The sequence below is a fragment of the Elephas maximus genome, chromosome 3, assembly GCF_024166365.1.
Source record: "Elephas maximus indicus isolate mEleMax1 chromosome 3, mEleMax1 primary haplotype, whole genome shotgun sequence".
Taxonomy (NCBI): Eukaryota; Metazoa; Chordata; class Mammalia; order Proboscidea; family Elephantidae; genus Elephas; species Elephas maximus.
Window position 1 is genome coordinate 34,536,143 of NC_064821.1, and position 16,998 is coordinate 34,553,140.

General features: G+C 38.1%; 1 protein-coding gene across 1 annotated transcript; it reads right to left on the reverse strand.

Annotated features, from left to right (window-relative positions):
• Window positions 1–6,678: 6,678 nt before the first annotated feature.
• LOC126072281 (olfactory receptor 7A17-like) lies at window positions 6,679–7,805 on the reverse strand. The gene has a single exon (XM_049877169.1). It carries the CDS (start codon window positions 7,794–7,796, stop codon window positions 6,843–6,845), a length of 954 nt encoding a protein of 317 aa, XP_049733126.1. The 5' UTR covers window positions 7,797–7,805; the 3' UTR covers window positions 6,679–6,842.
• Window positions 7,806–16,998: the final 9,193 nt, after the last annotated feature.

Below are 16,998 nucleotides of genomic sequence, written 5' to 3' on the forward strand. Positions count from 1 at the left end.
GAGATGTGTTTTCCTCAGAGACACTTGGGGATCTGTTCTCAGCCCTCTGCCTGGTTCAGAGCATGACTCCCCTGCTGCAATCAGATACGGGTATATATGCCAGTCACGCCTACCCCTTGAAGACTGTAGAAGAGAGCCTGTACCACACACTTGATATCAGCTACCTGGAAACCTGAGCTGAATTCATACAACAAAACTGAATGGACTCCTAGACTGATATACCTGATAACAGCTCTAGCCAGCTGGGGACAGGACACCAGAGCTCCAAAGGTGAAAATAATAAAGCTAGCTCACTCAAGCAACCCATAGGGGTATACCAAAACAAAACAAAGCAAGCAGCTACGACACAGTAAGCAAGCATAAATTAATACAATAACTTATACATGGCTCGGAGACAACAGTCAATATCAAATCACATAAAGAAACAGACCCTGATCATCTCAACAGGCTCTCAAAACAAAGAATCCAGGGATCATTTAGATGAAAGTACATTCCTGGAATTACCAGATGCAGAATACAAAAGTTTAATATGCAGAACCCTTCAACACATCAGGAAGGAAATGAGGCAATATGCAGAACAAGCCAAGGAACACACAGATAAAGCAACTGAAGAACTAAGAAAGATTATTCGGGAACATAATGAAAAGTTTAATAAGCTGGAAAAATCCATAGACAGCAATCAGAAATTCAGAAGATTAACAATAAAATTACAGAATTAGATAACTCAATAGAAAGTCAGAGGATGAGAATTCAGCAAGTAGAAGCTAGAATTTCTGAACTCAAAGATAAATCACTTGGCACTAATATATTTGAAGAAAAATCAGATAAAAGAATTTTTAAAAAATGAAGAAGACTCAAGAATCATGTGGGACTCTATCAAGAGAAATAACCTACGAGTGATTGGAGTACCAGAATAGGGAGGGATAACAGAAAATACAAAGAAAATTCTTGACGACTTGTTGACAGAAAATTCCCGATATTGTGAAAGATGAGAAGATATCTATCCAAGATGCTCATCGAACTCCACATAACGTAGATCCTAAAAGAAAGTCACCCAGACATATTATAATCAAGCTTACCAAAGATAAAGAGACAATTATAAGACCAGCAAGGGATAAAAGAAAAGTCACCTACAAAGAAGAGCCAAAACAGAATAAGCTCAGAGTACTCGGCAGAAACCACGCAGGCAAGAAGGCAATGGGATGACATATTTAAAAAATTGAAGGAAAAAAACTGTCTGCCAAGAGTCATATATCCATCAAAACTGTCTCTTAAATATGAAGGTGAAATTAAGACATTTCCAGATAAACACAAGTTGAGGGAATTCGTAAACTCTAAACCAAAACTACAGAAATACTAAAGGGAGTTATTTGGTTAGAAAATCAATAATATCAGGTATCGACCCGAGACTAGAACACTGGGCATAGCAACCACAAGTCAACCCAAACAGGGAAATCCAAAAAAACAAAGCAAGATTATTAAAAAAAAAAGCCCAACACACGGTAACAGCGATGTTATTATATAAAAGAAGACAACATTAAAATAATAAAGAGGGACAAAGAAATGTAACCATACACCTTCCATATGGAGAGGAAGGTACGGCGATACAAAGAATTAAGAGTTAGTTTTAAATGTAGAAAAATAGGGGTAAATAATAAGGGAACCACAAAGGAGACAAACTATCCTACTCATCAAAATACAATACAAGGGAAAAATACAGACTCATCAGAAACAAAATCAACAACAACAAATATGAGGAAAGGACAATATATAAAGAAAATCTACTCAGCACATAAAATCAAGTGAGAAAAAGAAGCTGTCAACACACAAAGGCATCAAAATGATACCACTAAATTCATACCTATCCATAATTACCCTGAATGTAAATGGACTAAATGCACCAATAAAGAGACAGAGAGTGGCAAATGGATTAAAAAACAACATCCATCTATATGCTGCCTTAGACTTAGAGACACAAACAAACTAAAACTCAAAGGATGGAAAAAAATATATATCAAGCACACAACAATCAAAAAAAACAAGGAGTGGCAATATTAATTTCTGACGAAATAGACTTTAAAGTTAAATCCATCAGAAAGGATAAGGAAGAACACTATATAATGATTAAAGGGACAATACAGCAAGAAGATATAACCATATTAAATATTTATGCACCCAATGCCAGGGCTGCAAGATACATAAAATAAACTCTATCAGCATTGAAAAGTGAGATAGACAGCTCCACAATAATAGTAGGAGACTTCAACACAGCACTTTCAGTGAAGGACAGGACATCCAGAAAGAAACTCAATAAAGACATGGAAGATCTAAATGCTACAATCAACCAACTTGACCTCGTAGACATATACAGAACACTCCACCCAACAGCAACCAACTATACTTTCTTTTCTAGTGCACATGGAACATTCTCTAGACTAGACCACATATTAGGTCATAAAGCAAGCCTTAGCAGAATCCAAAACACTGAAATATTACAAAGCATCTTCTCTGACCATAAGGCCATAAAAGTGGAAAACAATAACAGGAAAACCAGGGAAAAGAAATCAAACACTTGGAAACTGAACAATACCCTGCTCAAAAAAAAACTGCATTATAGAAGACATTAAGGATGGAATAAAGAAACTCATAGAATCCAATGAGAATGAAAACACTTCCTACCAGAACCTTTGTGACACAGCAAAAGCGGTGCTGAGAGGCCCATTTCTATCAATAAATGCACACATCCAAAAAGAAGGGCCAAAGAACTATCACTACAACTTGAACAAATAGAAAGAAAGCATCAAAAGAAACCCACAGGCACCAGAAGAAAACAAATAATAAAAATTAGAGCTGAACTAAATGAAATAGAAAACAGAAAAACAATTGAAGGAATTAACAAGACCAATAGCTGGTTTTTTGAAAAACTCAACAAAATTGATAAACCACTGGCCAAACTGACAAGACAAAAACAGGAGAGGAAGCAAATAACCCGAATAAGAAATGAGATGGGCGATATTACAACAGACCTAACTGAAATTAAAAGAATCATATCAGATTACTATGAAAAACTATACTCCAACAAATTTGATAACCTAGAAGAAATGGATGAACTCCTAGAAACACACTGCCTACCTAAACTAACACAAACAGAGGTAGAACAACTAAATAGACCCATAACAAAAGAAGAGATTGAAAAGGTAATCAAAAAACTCCCAACCAAAAAAAAGCCCTGGTCTAGATGGCTTCACTGCAGAGTTCCACCAAACTTTCAGAGAAGAGTTAACACCACTACTACTAAAGGTATTTCAGAGCATAGAAAAGAATGGAACACTACCAAACTCATTCTATGAAGCCACCATATCCCTGATACCAAAACCAGGTAAACACACCACAAGAAAAGAAAATTATAGACCTATATCCCTCATGAATGTAGATCAAAAAATCCTCAACAAAATTCTAGCCAATAGAATTCAACAACATTATAAAAAAAAAAATAATTCACCATGACCAAGTGGGATTCATACCAGGTATGCAGGGATGGTTCAACATTAGAAAAACAATTACTGGAATCCACCACATAAATAAAAGTCAAGAATCATATGATTTTATCAATTGATGCAGAAAACGCATTTGACAAACTTCGACACTCATTCATGATAAAAACTCTCAGCAAAATAGGAATAGACGGAAAATTTCTCAACATAATAAAGGGCATTTATACAAAGCCAACAGCCAACATCACCCTAATTGGAGAGAGCCTGAAAACATTTCCACTGAGAGCGAGAACCAGACAAGGATGGCCTTTATCACCACTCTTATTCAACATTGTGCTGGAAGTCCTAGCCAGAGCAATTAGGCTAGATAAAGAAATAAAGGGCATCCAGATAGGCAAGGAAGAAGTAAAAGTATCTCTATTTGCAGATGACATGATCTTATACACAGAAAACCCTAAGGAATCCTCAAGAAAACTACTGAAACTAATAGAAGAGTTCAGCACAGTATCGGGATACAAGATAAACATACAAAAATCAGTTGGATTCCTCTCCACCAACAAAAAGAACATCGAAGAGGAAATCACCAAATCAACGCCATTTACAGTAGCCCCCACGAAGATAAAACACTTAGGAATAAATCTTACCAGAGATGTAAAAGACTCATACAAAGAAAACTAGTGTACACTTCTGCAAGAAACCAAAAGAGGCTTACGTAAGTGGAAGAACATCCCTTGCTCGTGGACAGGAAGACTTAACATTATAAAAATGTCTATTCTACCAAAAGTGATCTATACATTTAATGCAATTCCGATCCAAATCCCAGGGACATTCTTTAAGGAGAAACAAATCACCAATTTCATATGCAAGGGAAAGAGGCCCCGGATAAATAAGACATTACTGAAAAAGAACAAAGTGGGAAGCCTTACTTTACCTGATTTTAGAACCTATTATACTGCCACAGTAGTCAAAACAGCCTGGTACTGGTACAACAACAGATACATGGACCAATGGAACAGAATTGAGAATCCAGACATAAATCCATCCACATATGAGCAGTTGATATTTGACAAAGGCCCCAAAACAGTTCAATGGGGAAAAGACAGTCTTTTTAACAAATGGTGCTGGCATAATTGGATATCCATCTGCAAAAAAATGAAACAAGACCCATACCTCACTCCATGCACAGAAACTAACTCAAAATGGATCAAAGGCCTAAATATAAAATCTAAAACTATAAAGATCATGGAAGAAAAAATAGGGGCAATGTTAGGAGCCCTAATACATGGCATAAACAGTATACAAAACATTATAAAGAACGTAGAAGAAAAACTAGATAACTGGGAGCTCCTAAAAATCAAACACCTATGCTCATCCAAAGACTTCACCAAAACAGTAAAAAGACTACCTACAGACTGGGAAGAAGTTTTTAGGTATGACTTTTCTGATCAGCACCTGATCTCTAAAATCTGCATGATACTGCAAAAACTCAACTGCAAAAAGACAAATAACCCAATTAAAAAATGGGCAAAAGATATGAATAGACAATTCACTAAAGAAGACATTCAGGTAGCTAACAGATATATGAGGAAATGTTCACGATCATTAGCCATTAGAGAAATGCAGATCAAAACTACAATGAGATTTTACCTCACTCCAACGAGGCTGGCATTAGTCCAAAAAACACAAAATAATAAATGTTGGGAGGCTGTGGAGAGATTGGGACACTTCCACACTGCTGGTGGGAATGTCAAATGGTACAACCACTTTGGAAATCAATTTGGCGCTTCCTTAAAAAGTTAGAAATAGAACTACCATACGATCCAGCAATCCCACTCCTTGGAATATATCCTAGAGAAACAAGAGCCTTTACACAAACAGATATATGCACACCCATGTTTATTGCAGCACTGTTTACAATAGCAAAAACATGGAAGCAACCAAGGTGCCCATCAGCAGATGAATGGATAAATAAATTATTGTATATTCACACAATGTATACTACACATCGATAAAAAAGTGAGGAATCTGTGCAACATTTCATAACATGGAGGAACCTGGAAGGCATTATGCTGAGTGAAATTAGTCAGCTGCAAAAGGACAAGTATTGTATAAGACCACTATTATAAGAACTTGAGAAATAGTTTAAACTGAGAAGAAAACATTCTTTTGTGGTTACCAGAGGAGTGAGGGAGTAGATAAAAACTACTTTAGGTGAAGGGAAAGACAGCACACAATGTAGTAGAGGTCAGCACAATTGGACTAAACCAAAAGCAAACAAGTTTCCTGAATAAACTGAATGCTTCGAAGGCCAGCGTAGCAGGGGCAGGGGGCTGGGGACCATGGTTTCAGGGGACATCTAAGTCAATTGGCATAATAAAATCTATTAAGAAAACATTCTGCATCCCACTTTGAAGAGTGGCATCTGGGGTCTTAAATGCTAGCAAGCAGCCATCTAAGATGCATCAATTGCTCTCAACCCACCTGGATCAAAGGAGAATGAAGAACACCAAGGACACAAGTTGATTACGAGCCCAAGAGACAGAAAGGGCCACATCAACCAGAGACTACATCATCCTGAGACCAGAGGAACTAGATGATGCCCGGCTATAACCAATGACTGCCTTGACAGGGAACACAACAGAGAACCCCTGAGGGAGAAAGAGAGCAGTGGGATGCAGACTCCAAATTCTCAAAAGACCAGACTTAATGGTCTGAGACTCGAAGGACCCCAGTGTTCATGGTCCCCAGACCTTCTGTTGCCCCAGGACAGGAACCATTCCTGAAGCCAACTCTTTAGACATGGATTGGACTGGACAATGGGTTGGAGAGGGATGCTGGTGAGGAGTGAGCTTCTTGGATCAGGTGGCCACTTGAGACTATGTTGGCATCTCCTGCCTGGAGGGGAGATGAGAGGGTGGAGGGGGTTAGAAGCCGGCAAAAGGGACACGAAAAGAGAGAGTAGAAGGAGAGGGCAGGCTGTCTCATTAGGGGGAGAGTAATTGGGAGTGTGTAGCAAGTTGTATACGGGTTTTTGTGTGAGACTGACTTGATTTGTCAACTTTCACTTAAAGCAGAATAAAAATTATTAAAAAAAAAAAAAAGAAGAAGAAGAAGTCAATGTTGCCCTGAGTGATAAATGGGAATATTCAAATAGTTTCTGATCCTGGTTGGAATAACTTGGGAAAATAGAAAATTGGAGAAAAGGAAAAACTGTCTGGATATTATACACACCACTTCAATAAAGGGAATTGCTTAAAATCAAAGAGGCAGATTCTACCTCTATGATCTGATCAAAGGATCATGATTTCTGGCTCTGAGGGCTTGAGCCCTAAAGTCATAGCATCTTATTCAGCCCTGAGAAAATGGCTGTTTCATGGCTTCCCTCACAAGCAATTTCCTCAAGGTCCCCTTTATGTCTTTATTTCGAAGGCTATAGATGAAGGGGTTCAGCATGGGTGTGACCACAGTGTACATCACTGAGGCAACTGCAACTGAGTATGCATTGTGTGTAGCAGCAGAACTAAAGTACACTCCTAGGATACTACAAAAAAATAAGGAGACAACGGAGAGGTGAGATGCACAGGTAGAAAATGCTTTACACTTCCCCTGAACTGATGAGATTACACGAATGGAGGAAAAAACCTTACAGTAGGAGAAAAGAATCCCAGTAAGTGGACCACCACCCAGCAGCACAGCTGCAAAATACATTACTGTGTCATTGATGAAGGTGTCAGAACAGGCATGTTGGATCACCTGATTAAGTTCACAGAAAAAGTGGGGGATTTCCACATCTGTACAAAAGGACAGCCGCAACACCATTAAACTTTCTAACAAGGAATTCAAGATACTGATGATCCAGGACACCAGAACCAGCAATTCACAGAGCCGGGAGTTCATGATAACTGTGTAGTGAAGGGGGTGACAGATGGCCACGAAGCGGTCATAAGCCATTGCAGTCAGGAGGAAGTTGTCCAAGGCTCCCAAAAGTACAAAAAAGTACATCTGGGTGATGCAGCCTTCATAGGTAATGACTCTGCTCTGCATCTGGATATTCACCAGCATCTTTGGGACAGTGGTAGAGGTAAAACAGATGTCCACAAAGGAAAGGTTGGCAAGGAAGAAGTACATGGGAGTGTGGAGATGGGAGTCCGAAATGACAGCCAGGATGATGAGCAGGTTTCCAAGCAGGGTGATCAGGTACATGGACAGGAACAGCCCAAAGAGGAAGGGTTGCAACTTTGATCCCTCTGAAAAGCTCATAAGAAGAAATTCTGAAATTTGTGTATCATTTCCTGGTTCCATATGGTTGATGCTACTGCCAGGAAAGAGAAATAGGACATGACTAATTTTTACATATACAAGCATTTCAAATATAGCAGAAATGCTATACTTCCTACTTTGCACTCTAGAAAGTAATTCTTCTATTTTGAGTATGGATCTGGTCCTATTTAGGAAATCCCTAGTACCATCACCAATTAGAAATTCCTATCCCACTCTTAGTATTTTCCACAAGCAGACATGTGTTCCCGTTTTACGAGAAATACATTCATTCATTTTAGAAATTTTGAGTGTTAACTATATGATAGGCACTATCTAGTCAGTGGGTAGACAATGCTGAAAAACAGCCCATACATCTGATGATAGAGAAGGAATATAATTAAATGAAAAAAATAATCACTTAGCATGTCAGACAGTGATAAATGCAATGAAGAAAAAGAAAGCAGGTAAAAAAAAAAAAAAGCATGAATAAGGGGTGCTCAGTGGGTGTTCAGGAACAACGAGGAGAAAAGGTGATATTTGAACAGAGCCCTCAAGAATGAGAAGGCAGGTGCTCTGAGGCTAACTGGAGAAGTGTGTGCCCAGCAGAGGGAATGCACAAGGCCCTAAAGAAGGGTTTGTTTAAGATTTTCAGGGCCATCAAGGAAACCAGAGTGCTGAGAGGAATGAGCAACAGGCAGAGTAATAAGATATGGTGGCAGAGAATATTTAAGAATGAGGTGATCTCACTGCTCCAGAAACTTCAAGACATAGAAATTTTTGTCCACATGTTATTGTTCTTGTACTATATTATTTTGGTTGCAAAGTAGGTTCATCAAATGAAATGGATCCCCTCCTTATTTCCATCTATTGGTCAGAATCTAGACTTGGAGTTTTAAGAGGCGATTTTTGGTATACACACACACACACACACACAAACACACAGTTAAAGTTCACCGTGGCTTCCTGAGGTAATCCAACAGAATGTGGAAATTATCGAACAATGTCATTAATATCACACACAAGTAAAATTTTGCTGAAGATCATTCAAAAACAGTAGCAGCAGTAATCAATACAGAACTGCCAGAAATTTAAGCCAGATTCAGAAGAGGACATGGAAACAGGGATATCCTTTCTGATGTCAGATGGATTATTGCTGAAAGCGGAGAACACCAGAAAGATGTTTACCTGTGTTTTAACAACTATGAAAAGGTATTCAACTGTGTGGATCATAACAAAGTATGGATAACATTGTGAAGAATGGGAATTCCAGAACACTTAATTGTGCTCATGAGGAACCTGTACATAGACCAAGAGGCAGTCATTCAAACAGAACAGGGGGATTCTTCATGGTTTAAAGTTAGGTAAGGTGTGCGCCAGGGTTGTATTCTTTCACTATGCTTATTCAATCTGTATGCTGAGCAAATAATCCGAGAAGCTGGACTATATGAAGAATGTGGCATCAGGATTGGAGAAAGACTCATTAACAATCTGCAATATGCAGATGACTCAAACTTGCTTGCTGAAAGTGAAGAGGACTTGAAGCACTTACTGATGAAACCTCAACATAAAGAAAACAAAAATCCTTACAACTGGACCAATAAGAACCATCATGATAAACAGAGAAAATATTAAAGTTGTCGAAGATTTCATTTTACCTGGATCTACACTCAACACTCATGGAAGGATCTCAAGGAATCAAACAACATATTGCACTGGGCAAATCTGCTGCAAAAGGCCTCTTTAAAGTGCTAAAAAGCAAAAATGTCACACTGAGGATAAGGTGTGCCCGACCCAAGCTGTGGTATTTTCACTTCACATACATGTGAAAGCTGGACAAGGAATAAGGAAGACAGAAGAACTGATGCTTTGAATTACGGTGTTGCCAAAGAATATTGAATATACTGTGGACAGCCAAAAGAACAAACGAAACTATCTTGGAAGAAGTAGAACCAGAATCCTCATTAGAAGCAAGGAGGGTGACTGTCAGGAGCAAGAGAGAATGAAGAAAACTAAAGACACAAGGGAAAAATTAGTCGAAAGAACTAATGGACCACAACTATCACCGCCTCCATCAGACTGAGTCCAGTACAACTAGATGGTGTCCAGCTACCACCACTGACTGCTTTGACAGGGATCACAATAGAGGGTCCTAGACAGAGCTGGAGAAAAATGCAGAATAAAATTCTAACTCACAAAAAAAGACCAGACTTACTGGCTTGACAGAGACTGGAGAAACCCTGAGACTACGGCCCCCAGACACACTTATCCCTCAGTAATGAAGTCACGCCTGAGGCTTACCCTTCATCCAAAGATTAGACAGGCCCGTAAAACAGAATGAGACTAAAGGGGCACACCAGCCCAGGGGCAAAGATTAAAAGCCAGCAGAGGACAGAAAAGCTTGTAATAGGGAACCCAAGGTTGAGAAGGGACAGTGTTGACATGTCGTGGGGTTGTTAACCAATGTCATAAAACAATATGTGTACTGTTTAATGAGAAGCTAGTTTGTTCTGTAAACCTTCACCTAAAGTACAATTAAAAAAAATATATGTGCAAAAAAAACAAAAAGAGAAGCAAGGAGGGTGAGACTTCATCTCACATACTTTGGATATGCTATCGGGATGGATGAGTTCCTAGAGAAGGACGTCATGCTTGGTAAAGTCGAGGGTCAGCAAAAAAAACAGGAAGATCCTCAACAAGATGAATTGACATAGTGGCTGCAATAATGGACTCAAGCATAACAACAATTGTAAGAGTGGCCCAGCACTGGGCAGTGTTTCATTCCATTGTACATAGGGTTTCTATGAGTTGGAACTGACTCAACAGCACCTAACGACAACAATTCTGACCTCCAGCCACATGGATTAAGCCAGGTGTGAATACAACACAAGCTGAAAACATCAGATTGTCTTTCCCCTAAAGAATGTAGAAATGGTTGCCAGATATTCCAGTTGGGAAGCCTCCAGTGGACATGTAATTTGAGTTCATTTTGGTAAGGTCATTTTCTGCCTAGTGTTTAAAGAAACATAAAAATCTGCTCAATTAACAGAGAGAGAGAAATGAAATGGACATGAGGGGAAAGGAAAGGTATAATAAGCTCAGGTAATAACTGAGATACTATGATGAAGAGAAAGCTTCCTTGCTTCTGGCAGCACTCCAACCCTGGTTATATCCCCTTGATGCCAGAAAAACTAATAAGCAAACAAAAACAATTTATCCAAAAGATAAAAGGAGTGATATATTTATGGTATCAAGAGACTTTACAGACTGAACACCCCAAGAGAAAAATGAGCAGAGGGAATAAACCAACAATTCATAAAAGATAATATGCAGAGTATAACAAAATTTGGTGATTTTTATGAAACAAGATGTTTTAAAATGATATTGACTGCAAAACTTTTGGAAATAGACAAGCATGGATTTGACTTTCAGATGTACAACATCAGATTTACACAATATATGCAAAAGGCTTAGCATAGTTCCTACCTATTATATAGTCAATGAAAGGTTGTCATTGGCTATGTGATGAGGCTGATTTTTCCTTCTGTCTCTCAAATGTCCCCATTCCATCTACACTTCTCAGCTTCCAATTACACGGCCTTATTTCAGTTCCTTATCTCTCCTAGCAATCCCAAGCTGATACCTCTCTAACCCAATATTCACAATGATCCAGAGAGATCTTAAAAAAAAAAAAAAAAAATCTTAGCATCACCCAAAAGTGATTCTTGCTTGAGCTCCTGTGCTTAAAACCCCCAGTGTCCCCCACCTCCTCCTGGAGGATGAAGCCACATTCCCTCACCTTACACACAAGGCTCAACTCTCCATGACCAGTCTATCAGCATCACCTTGCCCTGTTGCCCTGTCCTCATCTACATTGATCTCAAGACTCTGAACATGACTTGCCACTTCACCAGTTGCCAGTTTCAGTACTTAGTGTCTTTATTCACCTGCTTTCCTCTGCCTGGATTTCCTTCCCCACGTGTCCACTTGGAATAGCTTCACTTTCTTCTCCATCTAGAAAATTCCATCTCCTTTCTCAGGGCTGCCTGGAATCATCTCCTTCATGAAGCATTTTTTTTTAATCACTACAGAAAACTGATGACTTCTTGCATGCACATCTTGCATGGTTGTTGTTGCGTGCTGTTGAGTTGATGCCAACTCATAGTGACTCAGAATAGAACTGCCCCATAGGGCTTCCTAGGCTGTAATCTTTACAGGAGCAGATTGCCAGGTCTTTTCTCCAGCAGAGTGCTGGTGGGTTCAAATCACCAACCGCTGGTTAGCAGCCACGAGCTTTAAGTGTTGCACCACCAGGGCTTCTTAATTTAGATGACAGGGACTTTTTTGTGTATTACTTTTATTTAATTTTGTGTCTGCTTTTTCCCTGCTAGGCTGTGAGTGCCCTGAGTAATGTGGAGATATTACTTTTTTACCTACAAGATTTAGTTTAGCTGCTATCTGGAATGTAATAATAGCTAAGTAAATATATATTAGATAAATGAATAAGTGAAAGTGGTTCCACTGAAACTTCCAATGATGAGGGAAAGAGAAGAAGCAGGGGAAAGCTAAACTAGGTGTAGAGAGCATGCTAAAAGCATGCTTTCCATACCTAAGATAGGGGCATATTAGGGGTCAGACTATGGTTTGTAAGAATCAAATAGAATAAATAAAACACCATAGAAAATATCAGAAGGCATCACACATAGTTCAGGTACATACAGATCTTTTCATGTCTCTTTATTCAGCCATATATGTGTGCATGTGTGTGTATGTGTGAGTATGTGAGTGCTCATGTGTGTTCAGGGGTGCATTTGGAATTACAGTGTAAAATGTATTTCTTACTCTGGGATGTGTTCAGAAATGTTTGCAAGCTAGTGCACCAAAAGCAAGAATAATTTAAAAAGAAGACCAGTCCCTATTAATGGGGAAACTAGTACCAGTTGCCCTCGAGTCAGCTCCAACTCATGGTAACCCCATGTGTGTCATAGTAGAACTGTACTCCATATGATTTTCAATGATTGATTTTTCAGAAGTAGATTGCCAGGCCTTTCTCCCAAGGTACCTCTGGGTGGACTTGAGCCTCCAACCTTTTAGTTAGCAACTGAGTGCATTAACTGTTTGCACCACCCAGGGACTCCAGTGGGGGAAAAGATACTATGAAAGAAGAGCCAAAAGGAAGAGCCAGGTTGGAGGGAGGACAGGCAGCCAGCCTGGGTGAAGAAGCTACCTCCAGATTCAAGGTCCCACAGGCTGAAGGGGCTCTTATTGCTCCACTTCCTTCATCATGCCTCATCAGGTCCCTGATCTACTTGTCACTCCTGTTTCTATTCCACTTTTATATGACCACATGGGTTTGTATATAGTTTCATAGCAGATGAAGCAGGAATTTTTTTCACTTTTTGCATGGCTTTCTTGTCTTTATTATTCTAGGGATTTGGGTTTTAATATCTTTTTGGACAAATCCAATAACCTCCAGTCCTGGGTCTCTTCTTCACCCAAAATGCAAATACCTTTCCAGACAATACACTATAAAATTATGCGCATACTACGATAATCTATGCCCTTCCTCAGATTTACCTTTATTGATGTGATTTATCTCCGAGGCCATTATTCATGGTACTCCGACTTCTCCATTGTAATGTAAGATCCAAATGAGCAGGTAATTCATCTCTGTTCACTTCTATGGTTTCACAAAGGTTCATTTATATAGCAGACAAAATTTAAAAAGAAAATGAGAAGATATGAAATAAAAAGAATGAATGACAGAGAAATTGGAACCAGGTTAAATGCAGTCATTTTTGTACATCTGTGTTAATCAAAATTGAATTGAACTTCCAAAACTAGCTTCAAAAGACAAGATGGAAAATAACAATATAATCTAATGATGTCAGCACTAAGTATAAAATTGGAGAAGACATGGAAACAAAAGAATATATAACATATAACATTCCTAGAGCACTCTGGCATGTAGCAGCTGCTCAGTTACTATTTGTTGAATGAATGAATCAGGAATTAGGTTCCAATACACATGGGAAATTAAAGGATGACAAGGTCATATTTCAATTTAGTTAGAAAAGATTAGACTGTTGAATAAATGCTGACAGAAATGGGTATCTAGCAGGAAGAAAATGAACTAAAGACCTATGTGTAAAAGTAAACAGTACATCTTAACATGAACCTCTGCAAAACTACATGTAAAATGTAGTGGTGGCCAAAGCCTATTGATCAAGGCAGAAAGCTAAAACATGAGAAGATACACATATCAAACTAAAAAAAAATTTTAACTTTTTTAATACAAAAATAACCTCCCCAAAAGTCAATTTTAAAAAATAAAGTGGGAAAAAAGTTAATTGAGAAACAATAATCTGTAAAAAGTATGTGCAGTGTTAATAACTGTAGAAAATAGACAAAGGATATTAATAGACAATATGGTAAATAAATACACATGAGTATGTGCTCAAACTCCATAGTAGTTAGGGAAATAAAAATTAAGAAGACAACAAGAAATCTCTTTCACACCCATTAGCCTTAGGAAAAAAACTTAGATCTCTTATACTGACTGGGGTTGTTGTTGTTAGGAGCCAGTTCCAACTCATAGTGACCCTACGTACAACAGAATGAAACACTGCTTGGGCCTGCGCCATGCTCATGATCGTTATTATGCTTGACCCCATTGTTGCAGCCAGTGTCAGTCCAATCTCACTGAGGGTCTTCTTTTTTGCTGACCCTCTACTTTACCAAGCATGATGTCCTTCTCTAGGGATTGATCTCTCCTGTTAACATGTCCAAAGTATGTGAGAGGGAGTCTCACTATCCTCACTTCTAAGGAGCGTTCCGGCTGTTATTTCTTTCAAGACAGATTTTTTTCATTCTTTTGGTAGTCTGTGGTATATTCAATATTCTTCACCAATACCATAATTCAAAGGTGTCGATTCTTCTTTGGTCTTTCTTACCCATTGCCCAGCTTTTGCATGCATATGAGGTGACTGAAAAAACCATGGCTTTTTTTTTGGGTCAGGCTCACCTTAGTCCTTAAAATGGCATCTTTGCTTTTTAACTGGGATGGAATCTTTTAAACAGATGGAAAAGTGGTAATCTCCTATTTTTCTGGCAGAAATATATCTTGGGGAAACAATCTGAAGACATTTATAAATATTGAAAATACAGATATCCTTTAATCCAGGATTTCTCAGCCTTGGAACTATTGACAAACTGAACCAAAAAAAAAGTTGGGGAGGGGGGACTATCCTGTACATTGTAGAATGTTTAGCAGGATCCCTGAACTCTACCCAGTAGCTGTCAGTAACACCCCTCACCACCAGTTACGAGAACCAAAATGTCCCCACATTGCCAGCTGTCCTCTTAGGGGACAAAATTGCCCCACTTGAGAGACCTGTTTAACATAAAAACCAAAATAACCATTGTCATTGAGTTGATTCAGACTCACAGCAACCCTATAGGACAGAGTAGAACTGCCCCACAGGGTTTCTAAGAAGTGGCTGGTAGATTTGAACTACCAACCTTCCGGTTAGCAGCCTGAGCTCTTAATCACTGCACCACCAGGGCTCCCTGTTTAACATAACAATCCCTAAACATCTTTGTATCATTGATATAATGGAAATACAATGAGAAAGAACATGAAGGTCCATCAAAAAGAGTAAATGGTGCCAGCCATATCATGAAATATTATACAGACATTGAAAAAAATGAATCAGGGTTATACTAGTTGATTGGAAGGACTTAAAAAGGTACTATTGAGTGAGAAGGAAAAGGAGGAAGCAAGCTAGAAAAAAAAAGACTACACTAAAAATAAACAGCATTTTAAAAATTTTTCTTTTTTTTATGATATGTATCAGATTCTATTAATGTGTTTGTAGTGCATAACGCTATGTATGCATACAGGAACCAAAGTTTTAAGAGAAGATAAAAAATATAGGACAAAGGGTGGTAGTGACAATGAAACTAGGTTAAATATAGTGGTTTAAAAGTAACTAAATCAAACAAAATTCAATGAAAAGTTAAATCTAAATTCTGAAAGAAAATATGTAAAATAAGAGTAAGTTAAAGACATCAACATGGGTTACTAATTCAAGATTAATTTGTCAAAGTCCTGGAAATAAAACAGTATAGAAATAGGATTTTTTTTTTTTTAATGAGGGATGAAGCAGGATCGTTAGAATTTTATCTTATATAAAGTTACATGAATTCTAATATACTTATGAGAAGAATGAAGGCGACCTGTAGTTGAACATTATTCTGAAAAATGCCTTCCAAATGATGGCAGAAGGTGATTCTACTTTTAGAAATAGATGTAATCACAAAAGGCAAAAAGGTACAGTAAGAAAAACTGTTGTGAAAACAGGATGGCAATATGTATAGAATGTAATATGTTGACATATTTTATACAGAATTTTCTAAATCAAAAAAGCATTGAGGGTAACACAACATGTACAACTGATAGATTTGACCGCTTATTATTTATAAACTTTCACACATTTCTCTGAGATATATCTATACATATCTAAACAAATGGCAAAGAGCAAAGATCATGGGGGCGGGGGTGGGGGACATAATTCTTTGTTCAAAAGAATGTAATAAAAAAACAAAAATACAAACACTCAGATCTCAGGGTACAAAATGAAAGGACTGGAACACATAATTTGCAATAAAGTAAATGGCTAATAAACCCACAAATATATTTAACCTCACCAATAATGAAGTAACTGAAAATTCAAGTTATTTGATCTATTAAATAAAAATTATTTTTTCATGTAAATACTCAAAATGAAAGCAGATACTTCAAAATGTATGTCTCATGATGTGCTGAGACATAGTCCATTGGTCTGGCTCTTTCTCATCAACACATAAACATGATCAAATATGCAATGGTAATAACTGCATTTTAAACGCAGGTGTTGGTTTAAAAACAAAAATAAAAATCTGCTCTCACTACACATCTACATCAGCTAATACCTCCTCCTCTTTGCTGTAAAACTTCTTGGACGTATGTTTTAACTGTATTGGAAATAATTTACCCCACGAGTTCCTTCTTCAGCCTCGTTCAGTTGGACTTTCATTCTCATCACTTATTTGTCAACAGTGATCCCTTCATTGCTGAGCCCAATAGACACTTTCCTTTTTAACATAATAAATACACACATTAATTAACCAAGCAAGCAAATAAACATGGAGATATCTCTGCTCTAGGCTAGGCTGGATTGGCTCTTCAGGTGATCGCAGACTTCCA

What these genes read in the sequence shown, in the direction of transcription:
- LOC126072281 (XM_049877169.1), bottom strand. Translation starts at nt 7,796, where the DNA reads ATGGAACCAGGAAATGATACACAAATTTCAGAATTTCTTCTTATGAGC.